Here is an 18,225-nt window from a genome sequence, read left to right as displayed (position 1 = left end):
TGTCATGAGTGCGTTTTGACATTATTTTAGTTGCTGTAAGCAAAGGTAGTTTTTGTTATTGCCTTTTGATACTGTATCCATAAAAAAATAATAATAAGTGCATGTATCCTGCATGATGGCAGATTTGGCAAATGTGTGATTCCTCAAGATTTATTTAGTGATTCTTAGTGATTTTCTTAACTGTTTAAATTGTGTACTAGAGATGTATCAAGGCTTGCCATAATGTTTTGTTGTTTGTCTATTTTATCCCCCGTAACAGGGCGAGGAGCCCTGTACATGGATTTTGTTTATTTTTAGAACGGGGTCTCTCCCTCTGCCCCTGTGCAGTTTATTATTTTGTGTATCTTTTGTTGTATTATTATCATTATGATTTATTTATTATGTATAGGACGGCGAAGCACTGCAGGTTTTGTAATTGATTATTTGTATTTATTTATGTATATATTTGACGGATTAGCAGAATGTTTGTTTATGTTTAGTAGCATGGATAAATTGTTGCTAATCGGGAGATGGTCACCTGTATATAAACCTGCAGCTCTCTACCCTCGGGGTGGGTGTTCGGAGGAGGAACTGGAGAGCGAGAGAAGAGAAGAGAAACGAAACTAAAAAAAGAAAACTATATAGGAACAGTGAAGGCGATATTTTGTGTTTGTGATTTGTTTTGTTTACCTTTTTTATTTTCGCTCTGTGAGCAGTCTTTTTGTTTAAATATTTAATTTATTTTTGTATTTGAATAAACGGCGCACCACGTCTTTGAACTGCAGTACTAGAAAAAGTGCAAAGAAGAGCAACCAGAATTATCCCGGGTTTAAAAGGCATGTCGTATGCAGACAGGCTAAAAGAATTGAATCTATTCAGTCTTGAACAAAGAAGACTACGCGGTGATCTGATTCAAGCATTCAAAATCCTAAAAGGTATAGACAATGTCGACCCAGGGGACTTTTTTGACCTGAAAAAAGAAACAAGGACCAGGGGTCACAAATGGAGATTAGATAAAGGGGCATTCAGAACAGAAAACAGGAGGCACTTTTTTACACAGATAATTGTGAGGGTCTGGAACCAACTCCCCAGTAATGTTGTTGAAGCTGACACCCTGGGATCCTTAAAGAAGCTGCTTGATGAGATTCTGGGATCAATAAGCTACTAACAACCAAACGAGCAAGATGGGCTGAATGGCCTCCTCTCGTTTGTACACTTTCTTATGTTCTTATGTTCTTACTGCCTGGAGTGTTTTCCCTTCCTGGGAATCCATCTGGCCTGATGTCACTACTCAGCCACCCTGTCACCCCCCCCCCCCCTGGAAATTTGACAGATCGCACCCTGGTTGCACATGCTACACACACACACACAGCACTAGCAATAACCAGGGAAAGGAAGGACAGACACACAGATACAGATACAGAAGTGGCGCTCCTGTTATACTGCTCTCCATATACTGTACGTAAATATTTTCACATGTAATAATTGCCATGAAAATAAATTGCTACAGTCCTTGTGAAAATAAATGTAGTACTCCATTGTATCTGCAAAAGAGGATTTTTTTTTTTTAATTCATATATTTGTTTATTATTAATTGACGAATAATATTATTTATTATTAGTTAGTTTCTTACGTTTTGTTGTTTTTCCGTCTGGTTCTTTTTTCTTTTCTTTTACTTTTCTTTCTTTGATTTCCTCTTTCTATGCCAGTCCAAATGCATGCAGTTGCTACTTAGGACTACTTTGCTTTTTATAGTGTGTTTAATTGTAAAAGTTCCTGATTGCGCCACTAATTTAAACCTGGTTTCAGCGGGTCTTAACGCAGTGCTCAATTGTCTGTTTGGGACCCCATTGCGCCGATATTTATGCCAACCCGTAGCGATGGGGCAAGTGTGCTGTAACAGCACAAGACATGTCTTCAGAATACCAAGCAAAATGCTTTCCTTACACTACTCTCACTGAAAAGTAAATACATAAATAAACCCAGTGCCATGAGATTTACAGTTTGTATTTTATTTTAATAATAATAATAATAATAATAATAATAATAATACACTATTGTACAGATAGCTTAATCTCATATGTAAGCATTGTATTTTTATTATTGTAAACATATATGTCAATCTTCATGTTTAAATAGTTTTACAATCGATTGATTGTGCATGTCCAATAAATAACTAATAGTGCTTCTGTTCAAATCTAGTTAAAAAGCCTAATCATTTTTATATATTTCAAAGAAGTGTTCAAATCTAAAAAATATGTAAAGATGGTAAATGGCAAACTAGGTTAGTAAAACTAAATCTAAAGAAACAAAATGTTTTTAAACAAACATTTTACAACTTACACACCATTTTTTCTAATCAGCTAATACCTTAGCGACTATGGTTGTTTTTGGTAACATTACTAGATTTATGCATTTTAATGTCAGGTTAATTTATTAAGAAAGCAGCACAACATATTTGCTAATTTACAAAAAACGTAAATAATATCTTAAAGGCGCAAAGAAATGTAAAATATTAGTCTGTGCCTTGCCAGACGCTCTCTTGGCAGCCCGTCCTGTTTTTTTTGTAAATAGCTTGCCACAGCTAGCCAATCAGAAGTGATAGGGGTGGGACATAAACACTTCCTAGGTCAGCTATCTCGGAAACAGGATGAAAGTGAAACAAAGCACAGTGTAATATAGTTTTTAGGAATTCGGATTATTACTTTATTTAAAATATATAAATAAATAAAGTCTTGAATGTTGAACGTGTGGACTGATATTTGTTTTTTGACCGGTTCACGTGAATTGATGTGAACTGGTCTGAATCCACATCTGCCACAGTTTTCAGTGTAAAAATAGGGGGTAATATTGCAGGACTGGAGAAATATTGGCTTTAGTAAAACCTGAAAACTGAAAATAAAGGGCCTTGAGTATACCCGTCCCTACTGATAGACAAACAGAGGGCTTCAAATTACAATGTTGCCAAACCTTTACACTTCACTAAATGTATACTGTACTTGCCCTGTGCAAAGGCATGACATACTAAGAGACACAGACAAATATCACTGGTGTTCACTAACATTTGCACTCCAAACACTCAGCCCTTGCGTGACTCTAGAAACAACTAACCCCTCTTGCCAAGAAAAATAACAGTAGATAAAAGTAAATAAAATTAAACAGGAAACTGCATTAAAATGTATAATTTTTAGACTGTGATGTCTAACATTCTGCAAGAAACTAGTCAGCATCTTATTTTCAACAGTTTTATAATTGCCCGGAAGTATACACATTTTCCTCTTGTGAAGCAAAATTCTTATGTTAGTCATCAGTATTAGTGAGGAAGCAGCTGGTAGATGTGTTTTGTTGGTATGTTGGGACTTTCTAATTCGCAGTTAATATGTTTGATAATTGCAGTTTAAACTGTTAGCTACTACTCTATTTTGTTCTATTTGTCAGTTAATGAGAGTATTATACAATATTCATACAGCAAGTGGTACCATTTTAATCATATTGTTTTGTATACCACATTAAATAATAGAATCATATTTTATTTTAAAAAAATACAGTTTGAGTGGTTATCATGGTTCTTCATTGCCATTAGTTAACACTGAACAAAGAATTGAAAGCAAATGCTAAAAAATAGAAGCTAGGGGGCTCCCGAGTGGCGCATCCATAGCCTGGAGGTCACTGGTTTGAGTCCAGGCTATTCCACTGCCGATCGGGGACGGGAGTTCCCAGGGAGCGGCACACAATTGGGCGAGCACCACCCGGTGGGAGGGAGGGTTTGGTCGGCCAGAGTGTCCTTGGCTCACCGCGCACCAGCGACCGCTGTAGACTGGCCGGGCGCCTGCAGTGAAAAGAAGCGGACGGCTGACAGCACACATTTTGGAGGACGCGCGTGTCCGTCTTCGTCTCTCCCAAGTCAGCGCGGGGGTGGCAGCGGTGAGATGGGTTTAAATAAAAATAATTGGGGAGAAAATAAAAATAATTGCCGATTCCAAATTAAAATAAAAAAATAGAAACTCGCCTACCTTGAAGGAGACTTAGCTTTAATCATGCCCAGGCACACCAGAGTCATAGAGTTAACCTTATGCCCTTGTACCTGAGTTCTGTCTTTGTTAATGATTAATTTGATCAGGGTCAATACACATTTATTTTACAATTAGGCTTGTCTGCCTCTGTTTGAAATAGCAATTAAAAGTGTTTTTCAGATGTTTCAGTCACTGACTCCAACCATTATAGGATTATAGGAGGCTGTGTGGTCCAGTGGTTAACGAAAGGGGCTTGTAACCAGAAGGTCCCCGGTTCCAATCCCACCTCAGCCACTAACTCATTGTGTGACTCTGAGCAAGTCACTTAACCTCCTTGTGCTCTGCCTTTCGGGTGAGACGTAATTGTAAGTGACTCTGCAGCTGATGCATAGTTCACACACCCTAGTCTCTGTAAGTCACCTTGGATAAAGGAATCTGCTAAATAATAATAATTAAGGGACTTATACAGCTGTAGATAATCATAGCCCAGCTGTGATTAGTTGATCTAAAAGTAAATTTCCCATGTTGTATTGGAATTTCCTTTGAAAAATGCATAAAAGCAGCAGCATAGAGTACAATTTAACTTAAACGTAAATGCGCACTACATCTGCAGTTCGATTAATTAACTTCAATAAAAATGTTTCTCTCAGATTTGAATTACATATGTACTAGAAATTACTGTATAGAGTAGTTACACTTATTTTTGCTACATAAGATCTTATGATTTTATTTTATGAGTGCTATACATGAAATATTGGACGATCATAAAGCAAGCTTTAGTAAAGTTGTTTGTATTAATAAAACACAGGTTGATATGTATTTGCTTTTGAAGTAAAAAAAACTGTTTAGAAAGGTTTCAAGAATTACCACACTGTACTGTATTCCTGTTACCTGACTGTGTATGCACTCTATGCACTTGCCAGAGTGTAGCGCTAGAGTTCCCCATGTATTTTATTGCAGGAACGACCAGACAGGATGTAAATAGACTGACGTGCTAAGTTTGAGTGTCCGTGAGGAAACAGCATAGCGCATAAAAGGTTCCCAGAGAAACTCAATAAATAGGAGCTGCCCTTAGAAGAGTTTCGTGCACAGAGACAGAGTGAGGATCAGAGTACTGTCAGCTTGTGGCAGTCTGGCTCGCAGTGGTGAGGTTGATGACGTCACGGACCAGGAAGTAACTCAAACCAAAACAGTGGATGGGCGGGTGAAGCTGAATGCAATTGCATTCAGTGTATTTAATAAACAAACAAATGATTTTCACAAAAATCAAAACAAAAGGACACGAGGGCCAAACGAATAAACAAACAAGTAAGTGTCATGCTGGATAATCCAGCACGTTTTAGCAACTGTTTTTTTAATGTTGCTCGCTCTCTCCGCTCCCCATACTCTCCTCTGTACACCCAACCTCGAGTGCAGAGAGCTGCAGGTTTATATACTCTGGCCGAGGGATTAACTAGTTGTTAATTATCTTATTATCCCTCGGCCAGAGTCTGCACGCGTTTGGTAAGGATGCATGACTGTCAGCTAGTTAAATAATCAGTAGCTGATCAGCCATGCATCCTCACAGGGTTTTTAAATATAACAATAAAAGACGCAGCGCTTTTACCCGCGCCGCAAACAAAAATACAAATAATAATACATAGGGGCGGGACACTCCGCCACACATGCCCCCCCTTGTGCGCAGCACACATGGCCTTTTCGGCCACCTCCCCCCTTAGTCCCCAAAGTCCCGGTTAGCAGTCCCAGCGCAGGAACAGGGGCAGCAACGGACCAAAGGTGGCGGCCACGGTGGGATGTCCTCCTCCCACCCAAACAGCCGTAGCGTTCCAATGGCCCGCGCACCGGCCGGCTCCTCTGGCCAAAAAATTTTGGGGGGTGGTCTCCAGACTTGCCCCCCCTTCTTCATGGCCGGCAGCTCCCCTCCGTGGGGCTCCGGCCACCCTTTTTTCTGCAGCGAAATTGCTGCGGGGGAAGCTGGTCTCCTGACCTCCCCCCACTTCTTCATGGCTGGCAGCTGCCCTTCACGGGGTTCCAGCCACAGTATTTCCTGCCGCGAAAGTGCGGCTGGGGGAGCTGGTCTCCTGACATCCCCCCCCTTTTCCGTGGCCGGCAGCTCCCCTTCATGGGGTTCCAGCCATAGTATTTCCTGCCGCGAAAGTGCGGCTGGGGGAGCTGGTCTCCTGACCTCCCCCCCCTTTTCCGTGGCCGGCAGCTCCCCTTCATGGGGTTCCAGCCACAGCATTTCCTGCCGCGAAAGTGCGGCTGGGGGAGCTGGTCTCCTGACCTCCCCCCCCTTTTCCGTGGCCGGCAACTCCCCTTCATGGGGCTCCAGCCATAGTATTTCCTGCCACATGGCAGGACTGGTAGTGACCCCAGGCAAAACAGGCCCCTCGGGAGGCGAAGGTAGCAGCTGCCGACCTTCGGCAGGCAATGGCAGCAGCAGCGGACCCTCGGGGGGTGACGGCAGCAGCAGCGGACCCTCGGGAGGCGACGGCAGCAGCAGCGGACCCTCGGGAGGCGACGGCAGCAGCAGCGGACCCTCGGGAGGCGACGGCAGCAGCAGCGGCGGACCCTCGGGAGGTGAACTCGGGAGGGGAAAGCAGTCTTCCCACGGCGGCTGAGGAGAACCAGCAGGTATTCACCCTCTGCTGGTGGAGATGGCGGAGGCAGAGGCAGCTCCTGCTGCTCTGCTCCTGGTGGTGGTGGAGACAGAGGCAGCTCCTGCTGCTCTGCTCCTGACGGTGGTGGAGACAGAGGCAGCTCCTGCTGCTCTGCTCCTGGTGGTGGAGACAGTGGCGAGGGCTCCTCACCCTCTAACGCTGGAGACGGCAGCCATGGCTCCTCTCCCTCTGGCGTTGGAGACGGCAGCACTGGCTCCTCTCCTTTGGCGCTGGAGATGGCAGCAATGACTCCTCTCCCTCTGGAGCTGGAGAAGGCAGCGATGACTCTTCTCCCTCTGGCGCTGGAGACGGCAGCGATGGCTCCTCTCCCTCTGGCGCTGGAGACGGCAGCGATGGCTCCTCTCCCTCTGGCGCTGGAGACTGCAGTGATGGCTCCTCTCCCTCTGGCGCTGGAGACGGCAGCGATGGCTCCTCTCCCTCTGGCGCTGGAGAAGGCAGCAATGGCTCTTCTCCCTCTGGCGCTGGAGACGGCAGCGATGGCTCCTCTCCCTCTGGCGCTGGAGACGGCAGCAATGGCTCCTCTCCCTCTGGCACTGGAGACGGCAGCGATGGCTCCTCTCCCTCTGACGCTGGAGATGGCAGCGATGGCTCCTCTCCCTCTGGCGCTGGAGACGGCAGCGATAGCTCCTCTCCCTCTGGTGCTGGAGACGGCAGCGATGGCTCCTCTCCCTCTGGCGCTAGAGATGGCAGCGATGGCTCCTCTCCCTCTGGCGCTGGAGAAGGCAGTGATGACTCTTCTCCCTCTGGCGCTGGAGATGGCAGCGGCTGGGCTTTTCCCGATGGAGCTGGAGATAGCGGTAACCCTGCCATATCTGCAGCCAGGTAGCGGATTACCATGTCCGCAACCTCCGGGAGGGACACTGGGCAGTGTTGCTTTTCCCAGGCTTCCCATCGCTCTCCATCTCTGGCCCACAGGAGGTTGATCACATCGGGGAGGGCCTCTTCAGCATTCCTCCCAGGCTCCACCAGCCAGCCCCAGATTCCCTCAGAGGAGAGTGAACTCCTCTTAGCCAGCGGGCCCTCTCCCCCTGACGCCGGACGCTCCGGCTACTCCATCTCCTGCCATGGAGAGGGTTGGTCTGGTGCCACGTGCCCAACCTCACCAACCGGGAAGCATCACTCCTCACCCTTCAGGCAGGTGAGGCAGACGTCCAGTGTGGCAAGGTAAGGCTGCTGTTGCTGCGCCTCCTGCTGCTGTTGTTGCTGCTGCTGCTGCTTTCTCCTCCGGCTACTTTTCCCCATTTTTATTTATTTATTTTTTCCAAAAAAAAACAACACACAAAAATACTTTTTGAAAAAAAACAACAAAAAAACGTCCTTATCCTTTCCTGGTCCGGCTGTTGGAGGCGTTGTTTGTCCCACCTCGGACACCATATGTGGCAGTCTGGCTCGCAGTGGTGAGGTTGATGACGTCACGGACCAGGAAGTAACTCAAACCAAAACAGTGGATGGGCGGGTGGAGCTGAATGCAATTACATTCAGCGTATTTACTAAACAAACAAATGATTTTCACAAAAATCAAAACAAAAGGACACGAGGGCCAAACGAATAAACAAACAAGTAAGTGTCGTGCTGGATAATCCAGCATGTTTTTTTAATGTTGCTCGCTCTCTCCGCTCCCCGTACTCTCCTCTGTACACCCAACCTCGAGTGCAGAGAGCTGCAGGTTTATATACTCTGGCCGAGGGATTAACTAGTTGTTAATTATCTTATTATCCCTCGGCCAGAGTCTGCACGCGTTTGGTAAGGATGCATGACTGTCAGCTAGTTAAATAATCAGTAGCTGATCAGCCATGCATCCTCACGGGGTTTTTAAATATAACAATAAAAGATGCAGAGCTTTTACCCGCGCCGCAAACAAAAATACAAATAATAATACATAGGGGCGGGACACTCCGCCACACAGCTGCAGAGCTCCGGAGATGTAACATGTTTCCCCTGTGTCTAAGCCAGGCCCCAAGGCCTGTCTACTTATGTAAACCATTGTTTCTCTGAGTTTAAGAAAGTATAATAATACAGCAAGACAGACTCTGGAAGCATTTGTTATTTTCTGTCAGAATGTAGAATTTTTTCTGCTGTTTGAAAAATCTGAGTACCAGAGCAAAGACGTGTTCTGATAACTACTCGGACGGAGTTTAAAGAAATATAACTCAAAATAAAGAAAAGGTTTTGGTTTGTGAAACCCCAAACGTATCAGTAAAAATAAACATGGGTATTGAGAACTATAGAAAATAACAGACTCTAAAGACTAAAACATGAACTGTGTCTGTGTGCGTGGGTTTAGATCCAAGAGCACACATAGAGAGTAAACAGAGACCGTAACAGAGTGTTTAGTTAGAGGTGTGATTGTGTATGAATGTTTGAAATCACTGTAAATAATATGAATTACTAAGTTTGATTTCACACATTTAAAATAATTTTAGTCTTGCATTATTCATATTATTATTGTTGGCATTATTATTCAGTTTGCCAGTTTTTACTAGTTCATTGTTCATTTTCACCCATGTGTTATGGTGCACATTCAATTAGTAAATCATTCATATATTGAAGCTATTAGCACAGTGGCACAGTTACAGATATCCCCCAGAATATTTTATTTGAACACACCCTCTTCCATCCAATTAAGAGTCAAGGTGGGGAACCTTCTTTTCCCTGGAGGCACCAAACAAGCCATCAGGACAACGAATCACCCCAGGCTGCTGAAACCCCCTGCAGTGACAGCGGGGACACTTAAGAACATAAGAACATAAGAAGAACATAAGAACGTTTACAAACGAGAGGAAACCATTCAACCCATCTTGCTCGTTTGGTTGTTAGTAGCTTATTGATCCCAGAATCTCATCAAGCAGCTTCTTGAATGATCCCAGGGTGTCAGCTTCAACAACATTACTGGGGAGTTGGTTCCAGACCCTCACAATTCTCTGTGTAAAAAAGTGCCTCCTATTTTCTGTTCTGAATGCCCCTTTATCTAATCTCCATTTGTGACCCCTGGTCCTTGTTTCTTTATTCAGGTCAAACATGTCCCCTGGGTTGACATTGTCTATAACTTTTAGGATTTTGAATGTTTGAATCAGATCGCCGTGTAGTCTTCTTTGTTCAAGACTGAATAGCAATATCCTTTTTGTAACAAGGTGACCAGAACGGAACAGAATATTCTAGGTGAGGTCTTACTAATGCATTGTAAAGTTTTAACATTACTTCCCTTGATTTAAATCCAACACTTCTCACAATATATCCGAGCATCTTGTTGGCCTTTTTTTATAGCTTCCCCACATTGTCTAGATAAAGACATTTCTGAGTTAACATAAACTCCTAGGTCTTTTTCATAGATTCCTTCGTCAATTTCAGTATCTCCCATATGATATTTATTATGATATTTATAATGCACATTTTTATTGCCTGCGTGCAGTACTTTACACTTTTAAGAACATAAAAAAACAGAAGGGAGACCACATCAAAACAAGGGCAACAACTCAGGTAAGACAAGTATTAAATGTATTTATCTTAATGCTAGAAGTCTCAGAAACAAAATGTTAGAACTTGAAGCTACTGCACTAACAAGTAACTATGATGTGATAGGTGTTACAGAAACTTGGTTGTCTGAGAGTGATGGAGACGAATATAATATTAGTGGGTACACACTGTATAGGAAAGACAGGCAGGACAGAAGAGGCAGAGGGGTAGCGCTATACATAAGAAATAGTCTTGAAGCCCAGGTGTTAAATCTGGACAAAAAAAAACAACGGCGAATCAATATGGGTCAGAATAATGGACAAAAATTCAAAGGGCATAATAGTAGGAGCATGCTATAGACCGCCTGTGACAGGATGGCTGTGCGGCGACGTCAGGTCAGATGCAGGAAGGGAAAAATACTGACACCAAGTACTGCAGTTTCAAAATAAAAGACAGGGCGGCGCCGTTTTTATTAAGCAAAAAAAATAAAACGTAAAACAAAAAGACTCACAGAGCAAAATAAAAGGTTCAAACAGAAACAAATCCCGAACACAAAATAATAAATAATACAGGTCAGGCTGGGCTGTAGCCTACACTGTTCCTGTATACTTTTTTGTTTTGTTTTTCTCTCGCTCGCTCTCTCCGCTCTAACACCCACCCCAAGGGTAGAGAGCTGCAGGCTTTTATGCAGGTGACCATCTCCCGATTAGCAACAAAATGAATCACTTAATTAATTTGGGAAATGGCCACCTTCTGCACGAGTTTATTAATTATTCCTGGCAGAGGACAAGCACCACTCTTGCCTCTGCCAGAACACGTTTTAAAATAAACAAAACCGCACGGCTACACCGTCATATATAAATGCAATAATAAATACAAAAACAATAACAAAACATACGCTGCTTCGCCATCATATAAATACATAAATCCATAACGATAATAATAATAATAATAAAATAATAATAATAATAATAATAATAATAATAATAATAATAATAATAATAATAATAATAATAATACAAAACAAATACAAAATAACAGAGGGGCGGAGGGGGGGAAACCCTGTTCTAAAAATAAATAAACAAAACACTGTACAGGGCTCCTCGCCCTCTTACACCGCCAAACTCAGACGCTGAGCAAAATAATCTGTTATACAATGACATTAAAAATGCATGTAGAAAAGGAGAGGCCATACTAATGGGGGATTTCAACTTCCCCATATAAAATGGGAGAACACGGTGGGGAGCACGACGGACGAAATTGAAATGGTGGAAATGACAAATGACTGCTTCCTAACGCAGAATAACTAAAACAGAGGTCAGAGAGCCATTGGCAAACTCAGACCACAACATGGTCTCATTTGAAGTGTTTTTTAAAACCCCCAAAGTAATGACTAAAGCTAAGGTTTACAATTTTAGAAAAGCAAACTATGAAGGTATGAAACAGAGACTAACAGAAGTAGATAGAGAAAAAATAGAGAAAACATCCACAGAAAAAGGATGGCTGTTTCTTAAAAATGTAGTACTAGAGGCACAAAACAATTACATCCCAAAAGTAGAAAAATCTAAATCTTAAACAAAATGGCCAAAATGGTTTAATAGATCAATTAAAAAAAATATTCCGCGAAAAAAGGCTCTTTTCAGAGTGTTTAAAAGGGACCAAAAACAAAGTACACAGATAGAGTATTTGGAACTGCAAACACAAGTCAAAAAGGAAGTTAGAAAGGCCAAGAGAGAGATAGAAATCAATATTGCTAAGGGGGCTAAAACCAATTCCAAAATGTTTTTCCAATATTATAACAGCAAGAGAACATTCAAAGAGGAGGTTAAATGTCTAAGAGACACAAATGGCAAAATCATAGACGAAGAAAAATAAATAACAAATATATTAAATGATTACTTTTCACAGGTTTTTACAAAGGAGGACACAGACAACATGCGCCACATGTCGACCTGTTCCTATCCAGTCTTAAATAACTTTAGCATAACAGAGGCAAAAGTGTTAAAGGGACTAGGAGCTCTTAAAATCAACAAATCCCCTGGGCCGGATGAGATCCTCCCAATAGTACTCAAAGAAATGAAAGATGTTATTTACAAACCGCTAACCAAGATCATGCAACAGTCTCTTGACACAGGGGTTGTACCGACAGACTGGAAAAAGGGAGACAAAACCGAACCAGATAACTACAGACCAATAAGCCTGACTTCTATTATATGTAAACTTATGGAAACTATAATACGATCCAAAATGGAAAATTACCTTTATGGTAACAATAACCTGGGAGACAGCCAGCATGGTTTTAGGAAAGGGAGATCATGTCTAACTAACCTGCTTGACTTTTTTGAGGATGCAACATTGACAATGGATAATTGCAAAGCATACAACATGGTTTATTTAGATTTCCAGAAAGCTTTTGACAAAGTCCCGCATAAAAGATTAATTCCCAAACTGAACGCAGTAGGGATTCAAGGAAATGCATGCACATGGAATAGGGAGTGGTTAACATGTAGAAAACAGAAAGTACTGATTAGAGGAGAAACCTCAAAATGGAGTGAGGTAACCAGTGGTGTACCACAGGGGTCAGTATTAGGTCCTCTGCTATTCCTAATCTACATTAATGATTTAGATTCTGGTATAGTAAGCAAACTTGTTAAATTTGCAGATGACACAAAAATAGGACTGGCGGCAAACACTGTTGCAGCAGCAAAGGTCATTCAAAATGATCTAGACAGCATTAAGAACTGGGCAGACACATGGCAAATGACATTTAATAGAGAAAAGTGTATTGCATGCAGACAATAAAAATGTGCATTATAAATATCATATGGGAGATACTGAAATTGAAGAAGAGAACTATGAAAAAGACCTAGGAGTTTATGTTGACTCAGAAATGTCTTCATCTAGACAATGTGGGGAAGCTATAAAAATGGCCAACAAGATGCTCGGATATATTGTGAGAAGTGTTGAATTTAAATCAAGGGAAGTAATGTTAAAACTTTACAATGCATTAGTAAGACCTCACCTAGAATATTCTGTTCCGTTCTGGTCACCTCGTTACAAAAAGGATATTGTTGCGCTAGAAAGAGTGCAAAGAAGAGCAACCAGAATTATCCTGGGTTTAAAAGGCATGTCGTATGCAGACAGGCTAAAAGAATTGAATCTATTCAGTCTTGAACAAAGAAGACTACGCGGCAATCTGATTCAAACATTCTAAATCCTAAAAGGTATAGACAGTGTTGACCCAGGGGACTTTTTTTGACCTAAAAAAAGAAACAAGGACCAGGGGTCACAAATGGAGATTAGATAAAGGGGCATTCAGAACAGAAAATAGGAGGCACTTTTTTTACACAGAGAATTGTGAGGGTCTGGAACCAACTCCCCAGTAATGTTGTTGAAGCTGACACCCTGGAATCTTTCAAGAAGCTGCTTGATTAGATTCTGGGATCAATAAGCTACTAACAACCAAACGAGCAAGATGGGCTGAATGGCCTCCTCTTGTTTGTAAACTTTATTATGTTCTTATGTTCTTATGAACCCCCTCACCTGTATGCACAAGGCTGCAGAGGTGCTCTGTGGAGATGAACCCCTCACCTGTATGCGCAGGGCTGCAGAGGTGCTCTGTGGAGATGAACCCCCTCACCTGTATGCGCAGGGCTGCAGAGGTGCTCTGTGGAGATGAACCCCCTCACCTGTATGTGCAGGGCTGCAGAGGTGCTCTGTGGAGATGAACCCCTCACCTGTATGCGCAGGGCTGCAGAGGTGCTCTGTGGAGATGAACCCCTGTCTGTAGCTGTCACAGTGAAGGTATAGTCAGCCCTGTCGGTGCGGCTCAGGGGGGCAGCTAACCGTAGCTCTCCAGTGTTTGGATTTAGGGAAAAACGCTCTGCCCTGGGGCCTGGAGACACACAGCATGTAACCGTTACACAGACAAAAAGCACAGCAAAAAAATAAGACATTTCTATAGTGTATTAACTGTGATCTACTTTTGCTGCAACATACTGTATCTAGTGAAAATAGAATGACATTGTGTAACTCAGTGAAGAACTGGTTCTGTAAAGCCTGTGCATTTTTAATGAATGAACTTTTCAAATAAACTGTGCTGTATAACTATAACAAAAGTAAAATATCAATATCAGTACCAAAATGTTTTTAAGGACTGTCTCCAAACTGAAAGGGACTGATAGAAAGTTGCCTTGGTGTGCTGCTTTATATATCAACCTGTCATATCAAACTGTGAATCCTGAGTGCAGTCTTACCAGATAGAGAGTAGTAGATTGTCCCATTTTCACCTTCATCAGGATCTTTGGCTTGAACTGAGCCGAGCAAGGTCCCAGAGGGCTTGCCTTCCAACACCTGTGGAGGAATACACAGAGTCTGTCATTCATGGCCAAACACAAACCTAACACTGCTTCAAAAACTATAAAACTAGTTATAGGTGGTAACCTCTGATAAGCAAGAGTGTTATGCAGTGCCGGCACAGGGGGGGGGGGGGGGGGGGGGGGGGGGGGGGGACGTAACTGCACCCGAGATTAGCCTTTGTGGGGGCTCAGCCCTGTGTCCATTTATTTTTAGTTCTCTTTTTTTTTTCGACCCCACTTTAAAACAGAAATGCGCAAATCAGAGCTGACAGATTGCCTATCTGTAGGCGGGATGTAGAGCGAGACAATCTGAATCAGTTACAGTCCGCCGTGTAGTCCTTCAAGTTCAGAAAACTAAAAAAAAACGTAAGAATAAGAATGTAAGAATAATGTTTTACAAATTATTATTATTATTATTATTATTATTATTATTATTATTATTATTATTATTATTATTATTATTATTATTATTATTGTGTGAATACGCTGAATAACTGAAACAAACTTATAGTGGGAACTTGTCGTATTAATAGTTACCACATTCCTGAATACATGCTTTTCGGATATAAATTTGCTATGTGTGTTCATATTGAATGCATTTGAGATGCAGAAATGTTTTTTTTTTATTTTTTTATATATATATATACAAACGTTTTCGTACTAGCTTTTATACTTGATAACATTCATTTAAAAAAAATCAATTGATTCCTATGATTAATACTTTTTTGTGACTAATTTGAATCTATTAACATTTAAAGCACTGAGTAATATGATATAATGTTATCATATACTGTTACTTGATTGATTACTGTCTTGCTTGACAAATGTTGCCGCTGATGTATTTATTTTCAGCACTGAGGCTATGCTTTGGACAGGGCCTCCTTGTGGGGATGAAAACGTTGGGGAGCAGAAATATGTTGTGCCCCCCCCCCCAACTCTGTCTCTTTAAGGCATGTAAGAGCTATATCTGTATATTAAAAAAATGATCAGAGGTTTCCTTTAACTTGAAAAATATGTAAATACAGTATTCTTGTATGTATTTGACCTTTTTCTGCTTCATGAAAGAAAATCTCCGTTCTAGTCACATCCTCTGAATGTTATCTGTCAATGTCAGCGGCAATACAGTAAGCCCAACAGGGCTGTAGAAATCAAACAACTGCATGCATACTGATTACTTTGAATAAACTTTATGAACACACTTTGAACAAGTTACTGAACAAACAGCACGATCAGCACTAACACATGTAGTCTACTAGATATTTTTTTACTTTCGCTAATGCATTTTAGCACCTATTGGTAATTGAAATACTTAAACAAATACACAAACGCTCAGTCACCTCCTAATTAAAAAATAAAAAGTTGCCGGTTTTAGTGTTTTTTAAGAGGTAGATACCAGTAGTGAACAGCAGTTTTCCAGTAAAGCCGTAGGGAATGCTCACTTGATCACATGTGTTCCTGTACAGATGGTATAGCATGAATTCAAACAAAAAGAACAGTTTGAAAAAAAGGTATGTTTGTCAGTGCTATAGACCGTGCATGGCAGTATCTGAGAAATTTAGCGATCACATTTTTTTAAAAATGTAATGCCTGTAAACTGTAAATATACAGGCAGCAGTCCAGATAAGCTGCGTACCTGCTGTTTTTACACATTAAAAAATCCAAAATACGCACGAGATTAAAATTTACAGCAGGTGCTTATAATATTAAATGAACAGTTTTTTTTTTTTTACTTATTAATGCATTTCCTTATTCTGTTTATCTATATGGCTTTGTTTTGGAGTTTTAACATGTTCACTGAGTTTAAGAATGTAATGTTAAAATATAAGTAATGTAGTTAATTTGCAGAGTCAGTGTGATACCTCAAAAAAAATGCACTGAGCCGATAAAGAATCTTGTAGAACACACGCGTGGTTGTACAAAGTAACATTGCAATTGAAATGGAAGGCTCTTTTTTAATGCCTACCTGTGACAGAGAGCGAATGAAGCCTTATCAACAATCTCCCTCCCGACCTGTGAGGGCGCTGTATAACCGGAGCAGAGTATCCCGAAATGGATGGTTCAGCAGTTCATTCCAGGGTCAGTCAGAAGCTGGACATCGAGGAAGGGGGCGGAGCCACAATACCAGAAGTCATCGCCTTAATGCGGTAGGCGATGTGTCAGTCACGGATTGGAGGATACATGATTGGCCGCGCCACCAAAAGAGGGCGTGATGGAGGGTATTTAGGGGCCCAGCTATCTGTTCCTTGGTTTTGATGGTTAAACTATAAGGACCGTAAGCGCAGGAGAATTCAAAGTACCGTGAGTGTTTCGTGTTTTGTTTGTTTGTCAGCTAATTGTCATTTTTTGTTTTGCTAGACGGCTAACAAGAACTGGGAGCTGTCGCTGCACGCCAGCACCAAACCCTGGACTACACTGACCTACTGTTATCTCTGTGTTTGTCTGTCACCACTCCCTTGCACTAGAGCACCCACTGTCAGGAGACGTGTCTGTGTGTTTAAAAAACGTCTTATTATTTCGGGACTGTAACCCTCCTTTTGCACGGCGCAATACACATTGATGTGTAGAGCCTGTGCTTATTATGTAAAGTGTTGTTGACACGCAACCCAGCTGAAAATAAAGAGCTGTTAATTGTGAACTGCCTTGTGTGTTTGTTCCGGAGCACAGCATCATCACTACAACTGCGCACTGCAAACCATTCATTCACACTACCCCATTACCATTAAAGATTGTACAGTATTTATCGAGACTACACATGGCTTCAAGGTAATGTTGCATTTTATCCCCTGGAAATACATTTTACTCTCTCAGTGTTAAAATTAGAGGGTAAGTTACTCCTAGACCCAAAACCTTATCTGGAGCGCTGTACACAGGTAAGTCTAGGCTCGCTTTTGTGTTCCATACTGCAAATGCACCGGTGAGACTACAAAGTTTGCTGGACTTGATTTTCATAAGTGATTTACTGTAAAACATATCTACTTTATATATATATATATATATATATATATATATATATATATATATATATATATATATATATATATATATATATATATAAAAAATTGCCATTAAAAAAGAATGCTAGTTTTTTCACGTTTCTGCCATTTTCAGATAGGTATTTTTATGAAAAAAGAACATTACTAATTAAGGGACTAAAACTACATTTCTGTGATTTTTCATGCTTTGGTCGCAAGCTGCATTTTTTTGAAGGATTTAGTAGGGCCTTAGTTATTTTCAATATTAACTTGTGTTTCAGTCCTGTCCTATATCTCTCACCTGCAGTACCAGTTCCCTCCCAGGGGGTGCGTGTGTGAAGGCAGGAGCATTGTCGTTCTCATCCAGTACAGTAATGTGGGCGGTGCCTGTGGCACTACGTGGAGGGGTGCCCCCATCCTGGACCACCACAACCAGCTGGTAACTGGACTGGTGCTCACGGTCCAGGGCTGTCCGAGTGCTGATCTCACCTGGGAACAGACAGAGGAAATTGTCAGTACAGTTGGCCTAATACTTTGCTACTCTTACTACTTATGACTCATAGATTCCCCTGTGGTAATATGTCAAGCTCATGATGATTGGGAAGATGTGTGTAGGTGAAGATGTTATTCTATCAATCCTCATGAAGCTTCAGAAGAAGCTACCTAGTCATGTCCAAGGATAATGCTCTTCGTGTATTATGCCCTGCACATCCCACACATACTCACATATGTACTGTTTGATGGATTCATGGAAGAGGAAGCAGTAAAT

General features: G+C 41.6%; 1 protein-coding gene across 1 annotated transcript in view; it reads right to left on the bottom strand.

Moving 5' to 3' along the window:
- Window positions 1-18,225, bottom strand: part of LOC117407413 (protocadherin-16-like) — a 228,691-nt gene that overhangs the window by 35,541 nt on the left and 174,925 nt on the right. The window contains exons 7-9 of the mRNA XM_034012413.3: window positions 17,758-17,945; window positions 14,383-14,479; window positions 13,864-14,021 (exon numbers count right to left, since the gene is read on the bottom strand). Coding sequence (XP_033868304.3) covers window positions 13,864-14,021; window positions 14,383-14,479; window positions 17,758-17,945 — 443 coding nt within the window. The remainder of the gene's footprint in view (window positions 1-13,863; window positions 14,022-14,382; window positions 14,480-17,757; window positions 17,946-18,225) is intronic.

Source organism: Acipenser ruthenus, chromosome 8, assembly GCF_902713425.1.
Source record: "Acipenser ruthenus chromosome 8, fAciRut3.2 maternal haplotype, whole genome shotgun sequence".
Classification (NCBI taxonomy): domain Eukaryota; kingdom Metazoa; phylum Chordata; class Actinopteri; order Acipenseriformes; family Acipenseridae; genus Acipenser; species Acipenser ruthenus.
Note: the sequence above shows the minus strand (reverse complement) of the source record. Positions and strands in the feature narration are given on the sequence as shown.